Genomic DNA, 25,072 nt, shown 5'->3' on the forward strand with positions numbered 1-25,072 from the left:
CCGCGAGCTCCGCCAGCCCCGCCGGCCGTGAGTTCGGGTCCCGCTCCGGCCCGTCCCCGCTCCCTCCCCTGCCCGCCTCTCCCGGCCCGGGGCCGCCGCAGGCTGCTCCCCCTGCTTCTCCCGGGACGGCCGCGCCGTGCCGCCGGGCACGGGGCCGCAGTGCTCGGCGGGGCCGTGGTGCCGGTGTTGGTTCGGAGCGGCAGTGCTCTGGCAGGGCCGCGCGGTGCGAGGCGGCCGCTGGGGCCCGGCCCCGCCGGCTGAGCGCTTTGAGCGAGGCTCGGGCTGGACGCGAGGGAAAGCTCCTGTATGGAAAGGCTGCGCAGGTCAGAGGTGGGGCCAGCACCCCTAGAGGGGTCCCGCGGCCGTGTGGGTGTGGGAGCAGCGGACGGGGCGCGGTGGCGCCGGCAGGGCCGGGGGGCGGTGGGGCTCGGCGGCCTCTCGTTCCCGGCCCCGGTGGGGCTCGGCGGCCTCTCGTTCCCGGCCCTGTGGGGCTCGGCGGCCTCTCGTTCCCGGCCCCGGTGGGGCTCGGCGGCCTCTCGTTCCCACCCCGAACGGTGCCGTGGTGCTGCTCTGCCCGCGCCTCGCCCGTGTTTGTAAACACCTGTGACCAGCGGGACGGGGAGGGAACTCGGGAGATGCCGCGAGTTTATGGCTCGTAATGAAATGTAGCAAAGCGATAAGGAAAAGTATACATGAAAGTGTATGGCAACCAGCTGAAAACCCCATATACAGCTGGTAAGGCTCACGAGCACGGCTGTGTTGAGGAGGCTGTAGCAGGGGCTGGGGCAGCGTTTGAGTGCAGAAGGAAACACCGCAGGCTGTGAATTTCCGGGCTGTTTCTTGCCCCGGCTGCGGTGAGTGTCTGAATCTGGCAAGGTTTTGTCCACTTATTGTGAACAGGTGTGATAAATCTCTCGGGGGCTTCCCAGAAAACCTATTTCACATTACAGTTCTTACTCCTTTCTGTTTTTCTCCTCGTGTTGGGGACCAGCCGCGGTCCCTTGCTCCGTGCGGGGATGCTCTGTCAGAGCGCAGCCCATGCCTGTATGACCCAGTAGCAATCCGGGAATTAATCAGGGTTAGTTCTGCTTCAGGACCAGCAGAGGCCGCCCCACGTTTTCTTTTAAAAGGAAAACCATCCTGGTTTGCACAGTGTCTGGGAATTTGCTTGTAACTCAAACATGCACGCTTTGGTTGTAAGTTTTGCATCTTTGAGGCTGAGAATGGACTTGGACATTAACAGTGCAGTGTGTGAGTGTTTGCCAGTTTTACTTTGCTGTAGTAATTGCGGTTTCTTTAACATTCTCTTTGAAGCCAACATGTCTCGAGAGACTGGAAGCGAAGCACAGCAGTCTCAGAGTGCCCAGCAGCCACAGAGTGGTACCAGCTCTTCCAGTGGGTCACAGAGCACCAGTCAGTCTTCCTTAAGTTCTGGGACTCTCAGTTCCTTGGACACCGTTCCCACTCAGGAGCTTCCGTCCATCCCTGAGGACCAGGAATCTGAAGAGCTGAATCCTCAGCCTTGGGGTCGACTCTTTGCACTTGGAAAAGGTTTCAGCAACTGTGGTAGGTGCATACTGTGATATAAATCTCTTGGTTTCTTTGTAGGATCTCAGAGAAGTTCTGAGCAGCTTGCTGAAGAGCAGTGTCCTTTCATTTTCAAATTCGTTACAAGCAAAGTTAGATATGGAACTTGTTGCTATAATGTTTTATTCCATACTACATCCCAGTGTTTACACTGAGTTCTCAGATACACAGCTGCCATAGACTTGTAGAAATTCTGGGGTGTTCATATTCTTTGTTACATGCTTCATTTGAAACAAATTTTATAATTTATTTTATTTAGTTATATGTCTCTATATTGCTGATGGTAAACTGAAAAATACTACTGCTGAAGAGGGTAAAATTATTAAAGGATTTGACAAGGTGTGGTGCTTTGTATGAATTAAGACAAACTTGATTCTATGGGAAGGATCTTGTCTCTGTTATCCTATCCATTGCTATTTGGAATAATTCTGTAATGCCACAGTTATTAACTTCCTGCAACATTGTCTTCTCTCTCTGCTGTACCCTCCCCTCCTCTGCAGACTGTGTCAATGAGGAGTACTGGTTTGGGAGGGACAAAAGCTGTGATTACAGTTTTTCTAAGCTGGGATTGTCTGAGACTGGCTTCTACCAAAACTATAGCAAGAAGCACTTCAGAATTTTCAGGGTAAGTACTAAAAATATTTATCTATTAATTCAAAAAGAGACTTTGGGGCAGAGATCCTAAAGAAATCAAAGTATCTTCAGGGTTGACTCCTTTTGGCAATACCCCATTCATATGTTTTATGAAATAAACTCAGTCTCACTTCTTGAGTCAACAATAGTAAATTCCTAGTGTATCATGTCTTTATTGTAAAGTCATTTGTTCTTTACTGTCATCTTCTCCATTTTTTTCTCTTTGAGGAAATGGGTCCAAGAAATTCCTTTGTTGCCTACATTGAAGACCACAGTGCAAATGGGACATTTGTTAATAGAGAGCTCGTTGGAAGAGGGAGGAGGCTTCCACTGACACACAACTGTGAAATTGCATTGTCTGTACAGACCAATAAGGGTAAAATGTGCTTGAACTTAAGTAGATTTTTCATGTATTGACCAGGAGGTTGTTTCTGCATTAATTTGAGTTTGTTTCTTGGGAGCTGAGCTGCTTCGTGAGCGCATCTCATTAATAGGTGTTTTATAAAAACAAAAATAGTTCACATAAACATTATCCATGTCAACCTTAGGAAAAAACCGGAAAAGAAAACTTAAAGAAATATGCATCAGGTAGCACTTTACTAGAGTATAAACTTTTATAGTTTTTTTCCTGTTTTTGAAACCCTTTTGGGCTTCAGTAGCTGTGCAAATGACGGTGGGAACAGACTATTCAAGAAAAGTTGAAAAAATGCCCCCAGATACCTAACCAGATGCATCATAAATAGAAAATCCTCTGAAAAATAAACAGGCCTGGGCTTTTGTTTATTTGTTTTTGGTTTTCCACTAAGATGCTGTTTTCTTGATTATTACTTCTCTTTGATCTTTGCTGGGACATTGAAATTTTTACTCCTGTTGCCCTTAAATGTAGTTAATTAGTTAAAGATTGCTGTGAATTTAATCCCAAAATGTAATTTTTCAGCACTAAGATCACCTTGCTAACCCATAGCTGGTATAATTTATAGCATATATTTAGATTTTCCTCTAGCAGGCAGTATTTTCTCAGTTATATTGTTGATTATAAAAGCTCACAAAACATAGCTATTTTTTTAATAAAAATTTTAAACCTAATAATAGGAAAATGATCTCCACTTGTCTTCCCAGTGTTTGTGTTTTCTGATCTTACGGTGGATGATCAGATGATGTTTCCTAAAGAATTCAGAGAGAAATATATCATGTCCAAGACTTTGGGAAGGTAAGCATCCTTCTCCCCTCAGCAGAAAGGGTTAATTTCATTATCATTATCAGTATCTTGTGCTGGATTTATTACCAGTATTAACTGAGCTGCTGTTTTAAAAGAAAAAAGGGAAAAAATGAATGATAACACGTGAATAAATATATTAATTAAAACAATTTAAACAGGAATTTTGGCTTTGTCTCTCTGATTGGTTTGGGGTTTGTAACCTGCCACCAATTGCAAAAACCAGGTTTTGTTTTGTTTTGATTGGGGTTTTTTTCTGTAGAAGGGAATGGAGTCTGTAAATTCTTACTGTGTTTTTAAAGTTTGTATTTTAATTTACTCAGTTGTTGGAAGTAGAAGGAAGAGCTTTATGTCAGAATACAGCTTCCTACAATATCACTGCTGAGGCCTTCAGATGAAAATGAAAAGAACTGTCCAGGAAAGAGGAGAGAGAAGCTATTTTAAATGGGGGCTATTTTTTCTCTTTTGGAAACAGTTAGTTGGTGAAGAATCTGGAGGTGAATAATTAAGTAGAAACAAATCTGAGTGGAAAACAGAAGAATTTCTTTCTGTAATATAATTGCTATTTAGTAAAAATACAAGCATTGTCATATCTGTTCCTCAGATTTGTGCAGTGTTAAGAGAATTAATTCCTAAGTTCTCTTCTCCTAAATGCCTTTGCGTGGAGGAAATGCTGACAGAGCTTGTCCTTCCTACCTGCCAGTACTTCTGCTACAAATAGAGGATGCACTCCTGCAATTCTGCATGAATGGCCCTTGGCAACACTTGTGTTTAAACAGACTTTCTAACTCTTGAATGTTTCCTGAGAAGTGCTGTAGACTTTAACTGTTGAGTACTTCCTCAGAACAGACAATGTGCCTTATTCAGAAAGCAGCCAGCTCCAAATTATGCTTTCATTTGCCTCCACTTGTTACAGATTTTTGACAGAGCTGTGCTCTTGTTTCAGTGGTGCCTGTGGAGAAGTCAAACTGGCATTCGAGAAGAGCACCTGTAACAAAGTTGCAGTGAAAATCATCAATAAACGGAAATTTGTGGCAAGTGGCCTGAGTGATGAAGTAAGTATTGTCTGTCTGTCTGTCTGTCTGTCTGTCTGTCTGTCTGTCTTGGCCGCCTTGCAGCAGTCTTGGAATATTTGGTAACTTCTCTGACTCCTCAGCTCTCTTCAAATGAGGATTTTCTTACTCAATGTCTTCAGTATTTAATTTAAAAATGCTTTTTGATCTTGTGTCATGTACAGAATTCTTGGTTTTATTCCTTGACCACATTCCCTTAGGTTCATCATTTAGGACTGTTAATGGGATATATACAAGGGGTGGTGTGGAGTCTTGCAGGGTTTGGTCTATGTCCTAAAATGTCCTAAAATCATAGACACATGATAACCAGCAGAGTCTTGACCAAAAATGTACCAATGAAGCTAATTTTCTTGAATGCTCCATCATAATACTTTTTAAGAAAATTGTATGGAGCCTTTTGGGAAGGTCTAATGGCAGAAGCCAGAACTTGGAGAAGAGCAAGGACTGGCTCAAGATGCTGTTGTGAATTATAATTACATGTTCTTCTACAAAACAGACACAGGAGTATATCTGGAATGTTGTGTATGGGTTAAGTTGTGTGTTCCAAGATGATTGATTTGGATTGGAAGAAGAGCAAAAAAATCCCTGCTGAGCTGATTTCATTAGTTGTGCCTAAGCCACGGGTTAGAGAATCTGTTTATGTTATCTTGCAAAATAGTAGCGTGTAATTTTAGATTGGCTCATGTGCAAAGCATCTTGAGGGAGAAAAGCTGTTTAAATACAATACAAGTATATAAGCAAAAATAATTTTTTTTAACTTGGAAATTAGTTGAGGTTTTCTAACCTGCAGTGAAATTACATGTCTGGAGCAATATCTCATTCCAGATATTGACAACACTCTGTTTATTTAATTCACTGAAGGTATCTGATAATTCTATAGGAAAAAAATTGTATGTTATGATCACTTAGAATAGCAAAAGGCATGAAATGATCTCTTTTCTGGTACTGTCTCTTATTTCTCATATGTCTTATTCCAGAACAGCTCTGTCTTACCCAATATGGTATTTGATTCTTTTAATAGAACCCAGGTTTAAATATCAATACAGAAATTGAAATTTTGAAGAAAATAGATCATGTGAGTATTACTGTACATTTTTATTATTTTTGCTCTCTCCTCTATGTACTTGTTTAGTTTACTGACCTTAGTGTAGTAATGAAAGAGCAATTTTATCCATTCAGAAATGTGTTAAAGGAGATAGATAATTTCCCTTGTAAATTATTAAATGGGTCTTTTTTTTCTTCTTTTAAGTGTATTATATCCTAGCAGATTTGAGATTTTAATGCTTTGGATAACTGAGATAGAAATTTGAGAAGAAACATCACAGGAGAAGTTTTAACTGAGCCCTTGTGGCAGAAATTTTTATTTGATGCAAGTTTTTCTAAATGCTGCAAAATAACTAAATGTAAAGACTAGTTTCCACTGGCTGTTTCTTGAATTTATATCCTCTCTTTCCTCTGCATGTAAAGTAGATAAAGTGTTGATGGTGTGGTCTGGGGGGCTTGCAAGTCACTTGTGTTAAATATTAGCTTAAGTGACCTGGTTTGAAATAGTGAAATAAGAACTTCAGGATTATTTTTTACAAATTATTTTATTTTGTGTGTCTCTGTTTGTGTTCCCTTTTCTGTTAGCCTTGCTTAATCAAGATTAAAAATTTCTTTGAAGCAGAGGATTACTACATTGTTTTGGAACTGTAAGTAACCTGTTTGAAAGTAAATGCATAAAATGAAATGTTTTTTTCATAGCCACAGTGAACTGTGGAGGTTTTGCTTTTATAATTTTGTTTTTCGTTTTGCTGGCCTCCACTTTTCTCTAAAACCTTTGTAATATTAGGAGCTAGATAACCAGGAGAAATCATCCTTCTGTGCTTTGTAGGCACTCAGGGCCTGGGTGTTGCTTGCTCTGCTGCTGTTGTGGATTTTTATTTTATTTTGGTTTTGAGCTCATAAAAGGGAGCTGATCAAAAATCATGTAACAACTCCCAGTGAAGACTCAAGAGATTGACCTTACCTCAGCCATGCTTGTGCTGTGTTTAGGATGTTGCTCACTCATTTTCAGAAATATAGTCTTTCTCTGTAGCCAGAATAGCCAAATGTTTTGGTCTTAGTCTTGTCTAATGAGATGAATCTTTTGGAAGTTATTGTTGGCTTGTTAACCTGCATTTGTTTTAGGATGGAAGGAGGAGAATTGTATGACAGAGTGTCAAGGCCAGTCAAGATGAAAGAAGAGATCTGCAAGTTGTACTTTTATCAGATGCTGCTGGCAGTAAAGGTACATAATCGTGAATTCTACCAAAAAAAGTCACTAAGATGAATTTTTCTGTCACTTGCCATTGCTGAAACCCAAGCAAGCAATCAGCACAGCATTCTTAACAAGTTGGTTTAACGAGAGAGAGACAGAAAATCAGAATTCCTGCAAAGGTGACACAGAATGTGGGTCTGCACACTGTGCTTGCATGAGATTTGACACTTGAAGCATAATTATTTCTAAGGTGCTTTTTTGCTTCTTTGTGATGGTGTTTTGGTGTGGGTTCTTTTGTTTTGTTTTCCAAATCTTTCTTTTTTTAAGGGACAGTTCTATGTTAGGGAGTTTTAAATGTTTGCCCTCCTCTCACACAGCCATTTCAGTTATCCTGCCATTGCCATGAGAAAAAATGGGAAGCTCACATTTTAAAACAAGTTAATAGTCTGGTTTTCCTTAATTTCCCATCTGTATGTATTTAGTATCTTCATGACAATGGAATTATACACCGAGATCTAAAGCCAGAAAATGTGCTGCTTTCATCTTCTGAAGAGACCTGTATTGTAAAGGTAAGGAAAATTACATTTCATGTTAATGGAAAAATTTGGGAGTGTTGCTTCATATTCTTCTTGATATTTCATTGAACACAGCCAAAAAGATATTATGGAATTAGTCATACAAACCATGAAGTAACTTGAAACATAGGCCTTTTTTTTCATAATTGTAATTTTACTTTTGTGGATATTTAAACCCATACACTACATATGTATTTTCAAATGTCAATGATTTTTTTCCCCCCAATAAAATCTAAATTCTTGAATTACAGACAGCATTCCCACAAATGTCCAGGCTGTGTGGTGACAGTGATGTTTTCTGTTGTTGATTTGGGGTTTTTTTTTGGGGGGGGTGAAATTAGGGTTCTGTATTTTCTCTTGTGTTGTTTTTATTTTCCCCCAGAGAAAGCATTGACTCTATTTACATACTGAAATGCATATTTTTCATGTAAACTTTTCTAATAGGCTACAATACCTTTATTCTGTAGTTGTCCATTTATATCCAAATATCAGAGTATTTTTTTTTGTAGTGTAAGTTGTGATTCTTTGTCATATTTCTCTCTCTTCCTCTTTAAAAATATTTGGGGTGACTTCATAGTCATGTACTGGAACTGGCTTGGAAGGAAGAAACTTAATGCTACCTCCTGATGTATGTCTACAGTATGATGTGTTCTAGTACAGTCCATCCTCATATGTAATGTGGTGTTACCATTTTTAAATACAAGATTACAGATTTTGGACAATCCAAGATTCTTGGAGAAGCTTCTCTTATGAAAACATTATGTGGTACTCCCATGTATCTTGCTCCTGAGGTTCTAAATTCACTTGGGACTGCTGGATACAGCCGAGCTGTGGACTGCTGGAGTTTAGGAGTTATTCTTTTTGTATGGTAAGATATTGTGTAGCTGTACCTTCACTGGGCAGTCTTTGACATGCATGGCTTGAGACTTGGCAACTTCAGTGTCTGTTTGAGGAAGGGAAAGTTTAAAACTCTACATGTATAAAAACACTGCCTTAAAATGTGTGATTTCAGTGTTTCATTTGCTATGAGAAATTCAGTGTTGTTTAACTTCTCTTTTATACAGCTTGTGTGGATATCCACCATTCAATGAGCAAAATACTCAGCTCTCTCTGAAGGATCAAATCACTCGTGGAAAATACACATTCATTGCAAAAGAGTGGAAGCATGTGTCAGACATGGGTATGACTCCAGCACAGTGGGTAGCAAAAATCTACCTCTTCTTGTAGATTTATTTTCCTTTATCCTCCTTTCAGCTGCATGACACATTGTGTGTTAATATGTTTCATTTTTAAGCTAATATATTTAAAATATTTTTTGAAGTTCATAGTTAAAGCATTAGAAAGAGCACATACTTTATTATTGAAGAGATTTCTTAGTAGTATTTAGCATAATTAACCACACAAGTACAGAGTTTGTGGGCACATACATCTGTTTCTCCTCTTTTCACTTTTTCTTCTGACTTTATCAAGCTGGTCTACAGACTTTGCCTAAAGATTCTTCAAGTATTGAACCAAAAATACCAGTAATTTAAGGAATAGGAGTTAGAATTCCAAAAAACAAACGTTCCAAGAGAGTCCTTTCATGGTGCTAGTCTTTGAGCTGAAAGTGTCAGTCACATTTGAGGAATCATCTATTATGTTTGGCCCACTGTAAGTGAAGTAGTCTGTGAAACTGAGTTTTTGCATAGCAAACTAAAATGATAATTACTGTCTGTGTGCTTTTAGTTTTTCAGGACATTTTATATACTCAAAATAACTGTAGTATTTACCTTGGACACTTCTTTTTATGTGCAGAGGAATTATGTGGTCATCCTTTGTCTAATAAACTTATCAAATATAACTTCTTCCTGAATAGTTTGGAGCTTATTCAATATTAAATCAGACCTTCATGAGAATGTACAATTTTAACATACTTTCCATAGTCCTACTGATATGTACTCAGAATAATCTGATCAAATGAAAACTAAATCTTGCTGAAATTCCTTTATGGGAGATTTGGAGTAATGAAATACAACATAAATGCCATATTTTTCACAGTGTCTACTAAGCAGCTTCCTAAGAAGATGAAAGTTTATGTTGAGCATACATGTGTATGTCCTGTCTCTTCTCTCCCACTTTCCCAGATGGATAATCTGCTTTCCAAGACACTGTAAACCAGGATAAATTAAGCTGTCTTTGCTTTTCCACAGTAATACTGAAGCTTTTAGGGAAGTGCTGAGCCTCCTGTGCATGCTCAGAACATAAACTGTGTATATGCTAAATATATCTAAGGGTAATTCTGGTATACTGAGAAGTGTGGAGTTGTGTGCATGTGAAGGAAGGATGGTTGCAGTCTGCAGCCCTTCCCATGCACAGAAAAAGAAAAGGGATCTGCCCAGCCTGCACTTGTGTGCATTGCTCTGAAGGGGTGTAAGGAACATTGTCACAGGTAGTTTTGGTGTAGGCAAATTTCAGGTAATGAGTGTATTGACCACATGCCAACCAGCTCATTTTATTGTCTTAGCTCTGGATCTTGTGAAGAAGCTGTTAGTAGTGGATCCAAGCAAACGCCTTACCACAGAGGAGGCCTTAGAGCATCCTTGGCTTCAGGTAGGAATTGAGTTTTAAGTGAAAGCTGTGTTGTTTGAGGGATAACTTGTTCATATCATGTGTTTTCAATAGTCCCTGTAGAGAGACTGCAAAAGCAGCATGGAGTAGTCTCCTGGATACCTTCTTTCAATACAGTAAGCAGCTTCTGCATCCCTTTGAGACACCTCTTCCCAGAACTCTTCCACACGTGAGATCCAGATGTGTTTTTTAGAGCCCAAGTCTGACTGTGGTTCTGGTAGGATGGACCTCTCCTTCTGGGCATTGGAACAGAGCCCCATCTCCTCAGATGTTTGTGTGGGCAGGCAGTGCAGTTTGTTTCTGGCAAGCATCCAATACTAGTTTGTTTTTACTCTGCTGTGCAGGAATAAGTGTCCCTGCTTTGGGAATCCTCTGAGTAGGAAGTGATGGTTTCCCTGCCTCCTGTTACAGTCTAATTAGGTTTGAGAGGGATAGTCTTTAGGTGGTCTTTTCTTAATTTTGGCAGAGGTACCCACTGAACCGATGAGCTTTCTTGAATATTTTTGCTTGAAGAGGCTGAAAAATGTCACCCAGCCTACATCTGAGCCATTCAACAGGTTCTGTTTATTCACACCAAGCACAAGACTATTCCTGTTCCCCCACTGGGAACAGGAGAATTTCAGAGGCTTTGGTGAAGAGCATAAGAAATGAGGGAAGCAAGGGAGTATCCCTCAGTGCTCAACAGCTGATAGTGTTCTGAGACAAAAAACATGGGTGGATTACTTTTTAAAGTGATTAACTTGTCTTGATTATGCTCCTGGGCATCAGGAAGCATTTCCTGGCATTCATGGGTTTTACTTACTGTAGTTATGTGTGTAACATTTACAATGAGTTCATCAGATATAGACTCTTACATTTGAATTATAAATCTGAGCAGAAAAAGTTATTCAGAAACCATGCAACACTGATTTTAAAAATTGCTGGTATGCATAAGGGGGAAGGGGAAATAGATGACTGATCTAGATGAGCTAAGAATTTAAGATATATCTATATATATATATATTCAAGTTGTTATTAATTTGATTATATATTCCATGTAAGGACATCTCTTACTGTTAAATTTAATTTTGAAGACAGGACAGAAGGTTCCAGAAAACATCATAGCCAAAAATCCAGATGTTGTCTAGCACTCAGCTGCTGCTCTTTGAGCTGTTTCCCTCCAGGGGCTGTTGTTCAGAGTGTCAGGTGTTCATAGGTGATGTAGACTGCTTGGAAGGCCAGCATCCAGCATGCTCAGCTCTAGGTATCACACATCTCATATCACCAAAAGAGCTCCCCAGTCCTGTTCCTGTCAGTAGTGAGGAGTTACTGGCTCCTCTCTCCCTCTTGTGTTGTCTGGAAGTATCGACTTTACAAGTCAGCAGGAAAATCCACATTCTCTCTGTGGCCAGCCTGCTAGCCCTCTGATGATTTTGGGGGCAGTAGGGAATTTTTCAGATACTAGAAGTAAGCATGTTCTGCAGATTTATTTAAACTAGTACTGCTTTCAAATTAGTGTTTTCAAAACAAGTTGTTTATTCTTTGCTTAAATCTAGAACTTTAAAAACTTGTTGAGCTGTGTAAACCTAAGTACTGCTCAGTGGAAATGTCTTCTTACCTGTATTTACTTAATAAAACATTTTTTAAAGGCACATAAACACTTATGCTGTTTCTGCCTCTGAAATCTTCACTGAAGTCTTTTGAATGGTACAAGATTAGTTTGGTTGCATGCTGAAGAAAAACCACAGGTCTTTGTTACATCAATGGAAAAATATTTCTTACCTTATCCATCAATTCAAATGTAGCCACAATCAAATCAGGTGACACTGGAAAAGAAAAGTCAAAATTCTATATAAAATTAAATGGATATTCAAGTAAAATCCTTTTTGTAGCACTTAAGAATAGTTAAATAAAAAAGGAGATACTGCAATACTCCATTGCTTTGGAAAAGGACCCTCTCCAGTGCCTTCACCTAAAAAAAAACCAGCTGAAATCCTTAGGACCTCAATGATCTTTATTTCTAACTGTCTCTAGCACTGAATGTCCCATTCACTTCTCTTTGAGTTTCCAATCTTTGCTTTTCCCTTAAATATTCTATATACGACTTAGATGCTGGGTTTTTTTGCAGGATGAGGATATGAAAACTACATTTGAACAGCTGCTTGCTCAGACACGTACCAGTATGAATCCACCAGAAACGTCAAAAATGGTATGTGCAGTAGATATTTGAAGATTAATATTTGATGTACAGAGAAACTAGATTTTGAAGTAATCTTTACTAAGAAAATCAGTTAATTTTGAGACTTTAGAGAAATGTACCCTTGGGCTGTAGGTGGCAGCCTGCTGGTTAGTTCTGTTTCCTGAAGAGCATCCATGGATTTCCATGTTTTGTCAACACTTTGTTTAAATGTATAGAAACACTTGCCTAGGCTTTAAAGGATTAGTCCTATATTTAGAATAAAATGGTTGAATGTATTTCTTTTTCATGGATTCAAGTCACTAATGTTTAGTATTGAAGTAAAAATTCTCCTGCTGGTGCAGGGTTAGGACAGCATTGTGCCATTCATCACCAGATGCTAGTTAGGAAAATTATGAACAGTAGCTGTTTCAAGCTGGGAGCAATGTCTTATATGAGAACCATCAAATATAATTAGATTAATCTTGGGAGAGAAACAGGGGTTAGGTTTTGGTCACACTAACACCTCTAGTTCTGGAGCAAGCAGGAAGTCAGGTTCTGCCTTACCTGGTTTCCTGGAGCCATCCTCCTGTGTTTTTCTTCCAGCCAACCACAACGAGAAAGCGTCCCCATGAGAATGAGGAAGACAATGGCTCTGCTAAACGTGCTGTTCCTTCTACCTCCTATCAGAAAATGAGGTGAAAAGGAAGAGAAAATGACTTTGTTAATGACAGCTTTTTTATGGAGAGCAGATTTTTTTATTAAGAAATATCTTAATAATGGAATCAACTGTTGAAGATGTATAATTTTCAAATAAAAATAACTTTGTAAGACTGAAGTGACTGCTGTGCATGCATGAGAATCTGCACAATTAGTCATGTTCTAGTCCACCCAGCTGTCTGACTCCAGGAAAGTGTCAGAAAAACTCCTGAACTAAGTTACTAACACTTTTTTAGGCTAGCTTCAACCCCACCTACATTCTCTCTTTCTTCTTTTCCAATTTCTAGGTTAGGCATGGAAATAATGCTTAGTCCTAACAGATGAAGAAGGAATACTAAACTTGCTGAGCTTTTGCCTGAGACACAGCATTACCTGACACAATGCTGCCCACAGACTTCTGAGGACACTTAGACTATTCAGTTGAGATGTAAAACTTCTGATGGACCTTGAGGTGCTCTGGGCTTCAGGTAAAGCTCCACAGTAAATGCTGGACTGGCAGAATCACAGCATTGTGCACTGGGATGGGGCTGATTGGCTTCCAAAGCAACAATTCCCATCTGCACGGTGTTTTAACATGTGTGTACCATGTTTATTTCCCAGGGGAGGGATGAGTAAGAGGAAACATGATAACAAGAGATGAAATGAACATTTATAAATTCCTGTCAGGGAAGAACTAGGAACTGAACTGACAGAGGAAAAACTTGCTTGCCTGTTAGGTGAAAATTTTGAACTGTGTGCCTCTTACTGAAGGATTATTAACTTCATAACTGACTGAAAGAACAGTTTAGTAACTCTGTTCTCCAACATGCACTTCTGGTTAAAGGCATCTACTCTAAGTTGATTTGTAAAGAATAAAACCTAATGCATTATGGAATAAACCCATGTCAGGTAGGAATTAATATATTCATGAGTCACATTTCATGTGTGTGCGATTGCAGAGATCTTGTGTGTTTTGATATATCTGATATTAAACCAATGCTAATGATAAAATGCTGATTCTTGTACATCGATACCTTTCTTAATGGATTGGATGGAGAAACATCCATGGGCATCTGGATGGAAACAATACCACTGATTCCAGTCCACTCCACAGGCAGTGGGGTGATAGAACAAAGTCGTGTCTGTCCTTGGGGATGTGCCTTTGGGTGCAAATCTGTCAGTGGCACATCCTCAGGGAGTTCTGGTGTTTACTGCATCTCATTTGAAGTAGAAGGGAACACTCAGCTGCCATTTACCACATAAAAGAATCACAGGATGCACTGAGCCAGATTTGTGTCCTGGTGTAGTGCAAAAGCTGATGCCTTTGGGCTTTGGTTACCAGTTACTTTAAAAAGACTTGCATCATTGCTGATGAGAAGGTAATTCCCTAGGCTACTTACACTGTCTATTTGTTTTTAGATAGAAATAGAAAACTTCCATAATTTATTCCTCCATCTTTGTTTTACATCCCACAGTTGTTAGATAATCAGTAACTGTTTTGCTTGGGTCCTTTCCCTGGGTCCTGACTAGGACCTGCTTTCCAATGATGTCCTAAAGTTGATCTCACTCATTTGATGGCACACCTTTGGGCTCATCATTTGATTGCAGAAAGCTTTCTGAAGTTTCAGACTCATTTTTTTTTCTATGGAAGAGTAAGTTTCACTGCGGTGAAGTGGCATCCAATTTTCAGATAGTTTAGAAATCATTTCTTTATCACTTATTACCCGCAGCACAGGAGTCTTCAGCATAATCCACTTTGCCTGTTCATTTCAAAAGGCAGGATGGGTCCCAGCAGCTGGAAGACTCGGGTTAAGCAAAGTGCTGAGGCTCGCTGTGCCTGGCCAGTGCGGTGTCAGGAGTGACCAGCATCCCCACCGGCGCTCGGGGTGCGGGCCGCTCTCACTCTGGAGCTCAGGCTGCCGCTGCCTTTGCCCGCCGGTGCCCCTCCCGTGTGGCGACAGAGCGGCGCTGGAGCCGTACCCTCCGTGAGCACGGAGCTCGGCCGTGCTCGCGGGGAGGCGAGCGCTGCTCTGTGCCCCGTGTCCCGGGGCCGCCGCGGCCGGGGCAGCCCGGGCTGCAGCCGCAGGACGTCCGGCGCGGGCCCGGCGCCGTCGGGCGGGGGTGCCCGGGGTCCGGGCGGAGCCCAGCCCGGGGCGGGGCCGGGGCACGGCGGGTCCCACTCAGCCGGGCCCGGAACGTGGCGCCGGGGGCCGGAGTGGGATCGGCCTGGCGGGGGCGGCGGCGGCCCCGGCCCCCGCAGGAGGAGGAGGAGGAGGAGCAGGAGCGCGATGGAGCAACAGGCGCCGCCGCCCCCGCCGGGGGCCGAGGCGGTGGGCCGGGCTCGGCGGGAGCAGGACGCGGAGCCGCCCCGGGTGAGCTGACGCCGGCCGGGCAGCGCCGGAGCGGTCGGGAGGCGGGAAGGAGCCGCGGGCCGGGCCGGACGCGGGCGGCGGGGGAGGCTGCGGGGCGCGGGCTGGCGGCTGTCCCGGCGCGGAGCGGAGCCGAGGGGCTCGGCGGGGGCGCAGGCCCGGTGGCCCGAGGCGCGGCGAGGGGCCGGGCGGCCGTGGGGCAGCTCCTGCGGGGCTCCGGGCACTCCAGGCCGAGCTCTGGGCTCCCTAAGCCCTGGGCACGTTGGGGTGCCGCGAGTGACCGCGCTGCCTGGGAGCCCGGCGCGGGCGGGGGTCCCCGCAGCCCGGGCGGGTCCTGCGCCGTGAGGAGCGGCGGAGGGCCCGGGCCTGGCCCCGGAGCGGGGGCTGCGTGCCCCGAGCACCGCCGCTAGCTGGAGCGGGACCCTCGCGAGCACAGAGCTCGGATGTCGGCGTGGGCATTGTGCTCGCTCTGGCGCCCCCGTAAACAAACTCCAGGCTCGCTGAAATCTGCGAAGTTTGGAGGTAAGCGTGTCAGGTGTCCTTGGCAGCACTGCGGAGCTCCTTACCCTGCTTCGGTGGCACAGAAAGTTGTTCTGAACTTGGTTATGAGGGCTTTGTCACTGGCAGAGCTTAGTACCCGGGGACTGGATTCAGTCAGGGGTGACAGCGGGTGTCCCAGCGTGGCTGAGCACACAGGCTGGCGATCAGCGATGCTCTTAGCCCGGGCAGCAGCTGCGCTCCCGGAGCTGGGTGTCGCAGCCATAGGGATGCCCCTGGCTGTCACCAGTGAACAGAGAGCTGAAATCCAGAGAGCCGGGTGCCTGTGCCTTCTTGACCTTCCTCCTCTTCTCTTCTGGAGTTGTTAATGTTAGTGTCTTTCCTTTTTCTTGGAGGTTTTCACAGTCTTAGATAGCATCTCTCCTGCGCTTTCTTCTGGTGTGAAACAAGAGCTCTTCAGGTGCTAATGGAGCCCTTTATAGGCTCTTTGAAATGGATATGTGGCAAGTGGATAAATTCCTAAACGGATGAGTGGAAGTGCTTTGAGTGTTACCCTAACAGGTGTTCCTCGAGTGAGGTTACTGTTCATGCCTGAATTGCTGGTCCATCACTCCCTCGTTGCTGCCTCTTTCTCCCTCTGGCTCACAGACAGATCGGAGGGAAAGGTCTGTTTCCTCATTGATAGATTCTGATTTAATTATATATATTTATATAATTATTGTTAACAATAACTAGTTTTAAAAATTATGCATGAACCAAAAAGTACTGTTGTAATTTAGCCATGGATTGAATAGTTGTTATTACAATTTTTAGCAATATGTAGCATGCCTTAAATTAGGGTGGATCTAACTGCTGTCACAAGTGCAGATCTCTCCGAACTCAGTATTGAAAGCTCACAACTTTTTTCCATTAAAAAAAAAAATTAAAACCATTTTCTATAGAAAACTTTGTTTAAGCTCCAGTTAAGAAAAAAAAAATCTGTTTCCTTCCTGTTGATAAGTTCATATCATCCTGAAGTGGCTTAAACTTCCAGTTTTGGTGGTGTTTCATTTCTTTCCACACTATTTCTGCTGTAATTCTGCTCTGTTTAGGGGAAGGTTGGCAAGGTTTCATATCTCTTCAGGAGTGTGGTACAGCCTGGCTGAAGTGCTGGCTGCTGGGAGGTTTCAGGGACACACTCCATGTGCTTTATTTGTTCTTGGGCTCTTGTTGAAGCCAATTTCTATTGCAGAAAAACAGTAATACCCCAGAATATGGAGAGAAACCATAAAACCATTTTACAGATTAAAATATACGTTGTGTAGAAGTTTTCATGGAAAGGGAAGCTCAGTTACAGATTTAAGCTGATTTTGGAAACCTGTATTTAGCTTAAGTTACTGTCACTTTTTTTCAGAATCCATTAGGATTGCCAGTTTTTCTGCTTGCCTCTTTTTGGTTTTTTCCTCTTCCTAATGCTTCAATAAGTAGCCTCTTGAGCTATTTAGATAATTTGAAATAGAAAAATTCTACGTATCACAGTATGTTTTTTTAAAAATTATTAATAATTTAAAAAAAGATATCTTAACTATGGACATGCCACCCAAGACATCATCAAATCAAATAAATAATTTGCATTATGTAGCATTAAATAAGAGGAATTGCATACAAACCAACAAGCTCTGAGGTATAACATTGGTGTTTTGATAAAACATTTACTTTTGTACCACATTGTTTTATTTGGTATTCTTGGAGCAGAATGTGAATTTGTTGTCTCTTCTCATTCTTACTGGAACTCACTGGGAATCTGTTCCCTCTGGCTGTTCAGACACATTTTTCAGTGTGTATGGGCTCTTCTTTTATTTAATGGGTGTTCTGTAGAGAGGACTAAGTTTAACAAGCTTCATCAGGGAAGACAAAAGTTCTTGTAAGAGAAGTTTTGCTGTATATTCGAGTTCCTGTTTGCTTTGGGGGTGGTTGGGAGTTCATTTCATCTTGAAAAAGACCAAGGAAGGTTGTGTGTGTTTCAACACTCCACTTGCTTGGCCAGCAGGGTTGAATCCTGAGCACCTTCTCCCAGAGGAGACTTTTTCACCAGTGAAGGACATTTGTTGCTGAGTCTGATCTGAAGCAGGTATTGTGGAAGCTTCTGTCTGACATCACAATAAGCGCTGATTTCTGCTGTCTTATGCTGGTTTGGAGTAGTGTTGAGAAGCTTGTGCCACATTCTACTTTATGAGAAATATATGAGCTTCTAACTCAGACTTTCTCACTGGAACCTCTTCTGCACTTCATTAGAGCCTTATTTGTTCTGCTGCACTAAGAAACTTCTTTAGCATTAGTTTAGTACATGCAGGCACCTTCTGTAGCAAAATATTAGGCAGCCCAAATATGTGCATTACCATCACCTTCCACTGTGTTAACAGGAGAGGAGCAGTGGTGACTGCAGAGGGGATGACTTTCTAATGAGTACTTTTTGTGAGTTGGTACCATAATCATAATCTTTTTTCATTTGTGGTTTGAGTGCCAGAGTGACTCAGTTTTACTGTTTCAGGGTTTTTTCTTTTACCTCATGATGTTTTACTGCCTTACGTAGTTCTCATGATAGCAGGAATTAAACAGTAACATATTCCACAAATTACCATCGTAGTTTCCTTTTTTTTTTTTTCACGAGATTGTTTAACGTCACAGGATATTAGAGGCAGAAACCACTTCAGTTGGACCGAGAGGATGTGTCCTCATGGATTCTCCTTGTTGTTACAGACTCGCAGTGTGATCCTGGAAGGATCATTAACAGCTTTGTGTGCACGTTTGTTTGTGCATAATAAACTGCCAGAAAAGACAGCTGTTGGACTTGTCTCACTGGTGCTCCTCGAGGTTGTGCTGGGTGCTTTGTGCCCTTGCAGAGGTCCCACTGCTGAGGGTTCAGTAGCTCTTGGTGGTCCTGGGCGGGCAGCAGAGTCCCTGTGGTCGGGCAGAGGGGTGGGTGAGCTGCCCCTGCTGCCCCTGAGCTCTCCAGGGTGGGGCTGCCTGTGCCTTCACATCAGGCCACCCTCCTGGTGGAGGCAGGTATGGCCACAGCTGGTCAGGAATCTATTTCTTGAAATATTTATCTTCTGAATAACTTAGGCTTGTTGTGGTACTGCTTGTGGTAGCTGCAGTTGTTCACTCTGAATGTGATAAAAGCCTGGGAAATAGATTACATTTGGTGTTTTTCATTGTCCCTGATGCAGGTCAGTGACCAGGAAATACTCAGGGAGGGAGGCAGCAGCCCCCTTTAAAGACACGGGAAGAAACTGCTGCCCCTGGCACCAGCCCCCTTTCCTGCAGTTCCTCCAAGCCTTCTGCTGGCTAATTACCTTTTTCAGGGTTTCCTCACCTTTGTGTTTGGACACGTGCCCATGTAACAGCTGCTGAATCTTCATATTCAGTTCTTGCCCTCAGGTCACAACAAACTGTCCATGGGATGAAGTTTATTGTCAGATGCTCACAGATGTGTGAGTTATTGCACTGCTTGAATGAAGCAACGTGTTCAGTGCCAGCATTAGCAAGAATACTGTAGGAAAAACAACCTCACAGATGAAAGGAATAGAGGTTTTGGTTCAGTCTACTACAGCACAAGAAACAGTACATTTACTGACACAAAGGAGATTTGGATATTAGGAAAAATATTTTAATGATGAAAATCTTGAAGCAGTGTAAGGAGATTGCCTGAGTAAAACATAGAATCTCCTTCAATAGAGAAATTTAGAAAAAGTTTGGACAAACACACACTGTCAGGAAAGAATGGATATAATAATAAAAATAAGAAATCAGTAGTTTCTAACTTGATGCTTTTCTATTGTTGTTATTTGACTTAAGGAAGAAAAGGAAAAAAAAGTCTATAGACCAATTGATCCTTGTGACAGGATGTCAGTTTACAGCTTGCTTCCCTTTCCACCTTTAAAAATATTCCCCAGCTGGCTCTGGTAATGTATTTAAACCCTGTGGTTGTTGTGTTGTGGTAACAATATGTGATATTCTTAAACTTTTTCAATTTGCAGGACTAAAACTAGATGACACCAATCTTAATTATAGCAGTCTAAACCTTTAATGAATATTTTCAAGTACTTTATATGTTAACATATGTATTGCATTGCCTGTTGCCAAATACTGTTACTGCACAGCTCCCAACTGCCTTGTGAAGAGAGTTGGACTAAGATGTTCTTGCTGAGTTCTTGAGTGTCCTTGGGAGAGAGCAGGATTTGCATGACAGAAACAGTTACTGACTGCAAAGGAGTTGTTGAGGAAAATTTGCAATGTAGACAGTTAAGTAAGGAGAAAAAGTGTACCACAATCAACGGGACTAGGATTTTCTACAGCTCACTTTAAATAATGTCTTATAATTAGAAGGCTTAAATATTTTTATTTGTTATTCTGTATTACTTGAAGTTGTCAGCATGGGAGGGTGGCTCTGCCAAGGAGGATTGTTATGTTGTTAAAATAAATTGTCTGTCCCACTTTCCTTCTGTGAGTGTATGTGGTTCTAAAAACTCCTCCTTCCCTTCCCAAACATGAACAATTTGCAGCTGCATGTCATTGGGCTTAGAGGTTTATGAGCAGAGGCTACAGGGCAGGTTCTTTGGTTTGAAGAGATTTTACACGTTTTTCCATTGTCTGTGTATTCCTGTGCTTCTCTGTGATATCAAAGTTCAGAGGTACCAGCATCATCTTCATAGTCACAGCTGCCACCTGTTCTCTACCTGGCAACTCTGCTTGGTGCTGTAGAATCCAATAGCATGGCTGAGGAGAAAAGCACTTCTGAGTGTGGAGTGCAGCGTATGTAAACAGACTGCAGCTGCTCTTGTGTCTAGAAGACCTCATTCTTAGGGAATTATATGTTTTGCAAGACTCTTTCTGGTACTCCTGTACCCTCAAAAAGAGATTCAATAGATAAACAATTTACTTTTTTAAGAATCTGGTTCTGAATTCATCCTTTGTTCTGCAGTGATGTTGGTGGCTTTAATTTTTGCTGTACAGTTTCTAATAATTCAATCTCTTTTTCTCTTTCCTTTTTGAGTAGCCTTTCTTAACACTAACATAAAAATTCTCCCTTTCCCCCTGCCAGATTTCTTTCTGTGGATCAAAATCCTTCAGAAGAAAAAGTCCTGACAGTCCCATGTTGAGCAAAGCTGAGTTTGTGGAGAAGGTCCGGCAGAGCAACCAGGCTTGCCATGACGGCGACTTCCACACGGCGATCGTGCTCTACAACGAGGCGCTGGGGGTGGACCCCCAGAACTGCATCCTCTACAGCAACCGTTCTGCAGCCTACATGAAGATCCACCAGTATGACAAGGCCCTGGATGATGCCATCAAGGCACGACTCCTCAATCCCAAGTGGCCGAAGGTAAGGAAGTGTGTTTGTCTTCTGTGTTATTTCCTCTAGGGAAGGAGGAACTCCTGCGGGGTTGTTGGTCATATATGTAGCACCCAGTGTAAAAGAGTGCATTTCTGTAATAAAGTCTGGTCTTGTTAAAAGCTCCAGATAATAATATATTTTCTGTTTAAAAGTTGTTTGACTTGAGTTACCTGTTGGGTATTAAACAGTTTTCTGTGTAAGCATACTGTTCCCCAATGGGAGTATGCTACTATTTTACTGTTTTAACACAGCATGGTTCCTGGGTTGTGAAGACCAGACATCTGTTTTAATGTTTAATGTAGTCAGAATTCATCAGCATCCAGGAACATGTGGTTCCAGAACTTTTGAGAGGTAGCATAGACATTCTTATTAGTACATTAGAATGATAAGGCCTTTCAAAATACTGTTCAAAGAGTGTTTGTGTGTAGTGTATTTTGGACAAACATTTGAAGAAATATGTATCTTGGCATTCTCAGTAAAACCTGACTATGTAAGGAAACATTTGTAAAGAGCAAATGATGTTGGTTGCCTCTTCCTCTGGGCTTGCTTCCCACCAGCTGCTATCGATTGCTCCAGTAGCTGCCTGGCCTTGGCTAGTCCAGGGCCAGGCCTTTGTGTGCTAATTGATTTTAACAGCATCTGCTCCAGATTCTGTTTCTCCTGTCAGTCCCTCACACATCCTTATGAGCCACTTCAGCTAAAGGTGCAGTTTGAGAGCAGACTCATCACCAGGTTCCTCTCCTCAGAAATCAGAGCAGGTGGCAAGCATGGTGCTCTGCACCAGCTGGGCTCCAAACTATTGAAGTTTTCTTCTATTTCAAAGCAAATCACTCTTAATTCCTGTATTTTGATTTGCAGTTGTTTATTAGCCTCTAGAAAAGCTTTTTCATATGCTTCCTTAAGACTTGAATGAGTCCACATTAGAGGAAACTCCTGCTTTGTCAGGGAGATGATTTATAACTTCTAAGTTGTGTTGTTGAGTGGGGTTTTCTTGTGGGTTTTTCTTTGGTCATTATCTGGTTTATATTACTGCATGTCATAAAAGATTTTGTGTGAAGGACTCTGTTTAAAAGTAGAAAATTTTGTATTGTCATTAAACTCTAGCTGTCCAGGTTGGTTGGCTGCAGGTGGCTGAGGAGTGTAAAATCAAGGGTGTCTGTGCTCAGTTTTGTATCCTGGTTCTAAGAAGCCTGGTAGTGATTTAATACAGTTCTGACTTAGATGCAAATTTGTGGAAAGGTACCATAAAAGAATACTTTCAAAATGCCAGTCACAAAAGTATAACTACCTTTGAAATGATCAGTGGAAAAGACTTTTGGATTAAAATAGAAGATAAGATGGAAAAGATTTATGAGCTTAAAAAGACTGTCTGTGTTAAATGAAGGCATTGCTAACAGTCAGTTAAATACTGACATAATAGACTTATGTATTGATGCAGTACTAAGGTGGAATATTTTAAAAACCCCAAAACATTCTTAATAATAAAAAAAGACTTTTCTTTTTCCAGATAGACCATATCAGTGAGTTTAAAAACATGAAGTAACTCTGTTTCAATTCTAGTTCTGCTATTAAATGTCCACCTGACTTTAAGCAAACTCTATTTCTTTATTGATTCTTGTTTTACCAAAAAGTCAGGAGACACTTTTACATAACATTTTGAGCCTCATTGGTGGGAAAACTACTGTGATGACATAGCATCTGTTCTTGTTTTATTCCATCAGTGTGTAATGGATATCTTTCTCTGTGATACAGCATGTTTGTATACTTCAAAAGTTACTATCAGTTGGCAGTGTAAGAATCAACATAACTTTTGCAGGCATCCTGTCCTGAATAAAGCTCAGCCACAGTCACTGCTTGTATCTTCCCTTTTATCTTTTCACAGTGGTATCTTCAGTTTGTCAGTGCATCACACACTTCCCTCCTTTCTCTCAAACCCTCATAATCCCATTTGGAACCTTGTCTCTGATTTTTTAACTGTTAAAGATTCGGTGTTGTTTTATTTCAGATCATCCCTCAGTGTTTTGCTTCAGAGGCTGGCTTTGCAGTCTTTTGTTGTCATGGTTCTTTTAAGACTTTATATGTAGAAACAGGTTTTTGATTTTACTTGGGCTGAAGGTACAGTGGTAAATATAAACATGAAATGAATTTCCCTTCAAGGCCTTTCGTTAGCTGGATTGAAGGTCAAAAAGGTGTTGAGCAGAAATGATTTGTAGAGGCTGGAGTTTGACTGTGCTGCTTGCCTTCATTGGCAGAGTTGTGACAGAATTCTCATGAAATTGGCTTGGCTGGGAGTGTGGCTTGGCTTTTAGAAAGGAGCAATGATGCTGCTACAGTAACTGAAATAATGAAAACCCACAGCTGAATGAATTATTGTTTGTCCTCTGTGTGTTCATTCCACTGGAGTTGTGATGTTCACACCCTTCTACATAGTACTTCCCTTTCACCTTGAATTGTTGTTTCCACAAATGCAATTACTCTAGATTTTAGAAGAGAATGAAAAATTTTACCAGAGCCTGTTTGTGACTGATTTGGCAGCTCCACAATGAGGGTGACTGCTGGCTTAGGACATTGAGGCCATTCACTGCCCCTCTGTCTTTGTTCTGTCTCCTGAATTTGTGTCGGTTTGGTGAGGACTGGTTGCTTCTAGTTTAGGATAGATTAGAACAAAATCTTCACAGAAAGAGGGTTCAGCATTGGAATGGGCTCCCAGGGAGTTGATTGAGTCACTGTCCCTGGAAGTTTTGGAAAAAAGACTTGATTTCACTCAGTGCTATGGTTTGGCTGTAAGGTGATGTTAGATCACAGGTTGGACTCCATGATCTCCAAGGTATTTTCCAACCTGGTTTATTCTGTGATTCTGTTTTCCTCATTTTCAACATTTACAATTTCTAAATTGTATTTTTATTACATATTTGTATTTTTATTGCATATTTAATCCTAGTTTTAGCCAGAACAAGGAAGGGTGTACTTTGAGGAATGAATTAACTGATGTGGTATGTTTTGAGCACAGGCATTTCAAGAATATCTGATAGCAGAAAATAAGCAGTGTGTTCAGAAGCTGAGAGGAGGTGCAGAGGGTCGAGTGTCAGTTTGCAGAGTGTCCCTACACAGTACAGGGATGTTTATTTCCTTGTGTGTGTTTGTGGAACTTGTCAGAGACAAAAGGAGGGCTCTGTCTGAAGTTCAAAACTTGTATATTTCAACATCAACCTTTATTTACCAGTTTTTAAAAAAAAATTTTTTTTTTGATAGGACAGAACTGGGAAGGTCGACACTTCTGCATACAAAGTCTAAGCAAGTTTATTAATTAGCCAGAAGAGGGAGCTTGGTAGGAACAATTGGTATTTGGTTTGAAAGGCCTGAGTTTTAAATACAAAACCTGACTTCCTTTCATTTAGGAAGTTGAAAAATTAATTTGAATGCAGGTTTTTTGAACTACTAGATATAAGTTTCTATATTTCTTTTCCTCCTTTGGGTACAAACTACATTTCTTAAGTAGTTTGTTGATTCTTACCTTTTTGCTCCTACTCCACTTAATGCTTGTTAGCATTAGTTCAATAAAATCTGTGGCTGAAAATCATGCTGTTAACATCCCCACAACAAAATCTTTCTTTAAAGCATTAATTAGTGTTGGGTAATGAGCAGGTGTGTTTATACAAATGCATGTGCTTATCTCTGCAGATCAAGACATGAACAATGAGAAAGTGATTGCAGAGAGAAACATCAGATCTCTTACAGACCACAATAATTTATTGTGTGTGGCTGAAACGTGTTTATAACAACAGCACATAAACCTGTTCATAGGCTTTGTCTGAGAGGGCTGGCTTATGAGTTCTGCTATTTGAAAAATACTTTGTCTACATAGCTCTGAGAAATGCAAGGATAACAGACTATTTCAGGAATTAAACTGCATTTTGGAAATATCCAAGAGGCAAATCAGATCAGACTAATTTTGTTCTTTGATTTCCCACTGAACAGTTTTCTTTGTTTTGCTGTTGATTGTGCTGTAGAAAATTTTTATTCTATTTCTCTTCACAGCTGCACAGC

At 41.5% G+C, this 25,072-nt stretch overlaps 2 protein-coding genes and 1 long non-coding RNA gene across 6 annotated transcripts in view; 2 read left to right on the forward strand and 1 right to left on the reverse strand.

Annotated features, from left to right (window-relative positions):
* The first annotated feature begins 23 nt into the window (after positions 1–23).
* On the forward strand, positions 24–13,779 carry CHEK2 (checkpoint kinase 2). Of its 3 annotated transcripts, none has more exons than XM_064392456.1 (16): positions 24–330; positions 1,315–1,566; positions 2,088–2,212; positions 2,449–2,596; positions 3,340–3,430; positions 4,383–4,491; positions 5,531–5,584; positions 6,139–6,200; positions 6,679–6,778; positions 7,231–7,317; positions 8,028–8,191; positions 8,388–8,503; positions 9,827–9,912; positions 12,038–12,118; positions 12,692–12,783; positions 13,093–13,779. In XM_064392456.1, the coding sequence occupies exons 2-16, from the start codon at positions 1,320–1,322 to the stop codon at positions 13,127–13,129; spliced, it is 1,599 nt and encodes a 532-aa protein (XP_064248526.1). In that variant the 5' UTR covers positions 24–330; positions 1,315–1,319; the 3' UTR covers positions 13,130–13,779. The 3 variants fall into 3 exon arrangements, with proteins under 3 accessions (XP_064248526.1, XP_064248525.1, XP_064248527.1); XM_064392455.1 differs by having other exon boundaries at positions 25–323; positions 13,093–13,778; XM_064392457.1 differs by lacking the exon at positions 13,093–13,779 and having other exon boundaries at positions 26–323; positions 12,692–12,923.
* LOC135282559 (uncharacterized) lies at positions 7,637–14,430 on the reverse strand. Its single transcript, XR_010348661.1, has 3 exons — positions 14,185–14,430; positions 12,653–12,768; positions 7,637–11,735 (listed from the first exon to the last, which is right to left on the reverse strand). It is a non-coding gene; the product is annotated as an uncharacterized LOC135282559 (long non-coding RNA).
* Positions 14,431–15,057: 627 nt separating this feature from the next.
* The window catches only part of TTC28 (tetratricopeptide repeat domain 28), a 107,691-nt gene continuing 97,676 nt past the window's right edge, over positions 15,058–25,072 (forward strand). For both annotated transcript variants that reach the window (XM_064393016.1, XM_064393017.1), the window contains exons 1-2: positions 15,058–15,156; positions 20,735–21,013. In XM_064393016.1, the coding sequence (XP_064249086.1) occupies positions 15,073–15,156; positions 20,735–21,013 (363 nt within the window). In that variant the 5' untranslated portion in view covers positions 15,058–15,072. The remainder of the gene's footprint in view (positions 15,157–20,734; positions 21,014–25,072) is intronic.

The sequence above is a fragment of the Passer domesticus genome, chromosome 17 (assembly GCF_036417665.1).
Source record: "Passer domesticus isolate bPasDom1 chromosome 17, bPasDom1.hap1, whole genome shotgun sequence".
Classification (NCBI taxonomy): Eukaryota; Metazoa; Chordata; class Aves; order Passeriformes; family Passeridae; genus Passer; species Passer domesticus.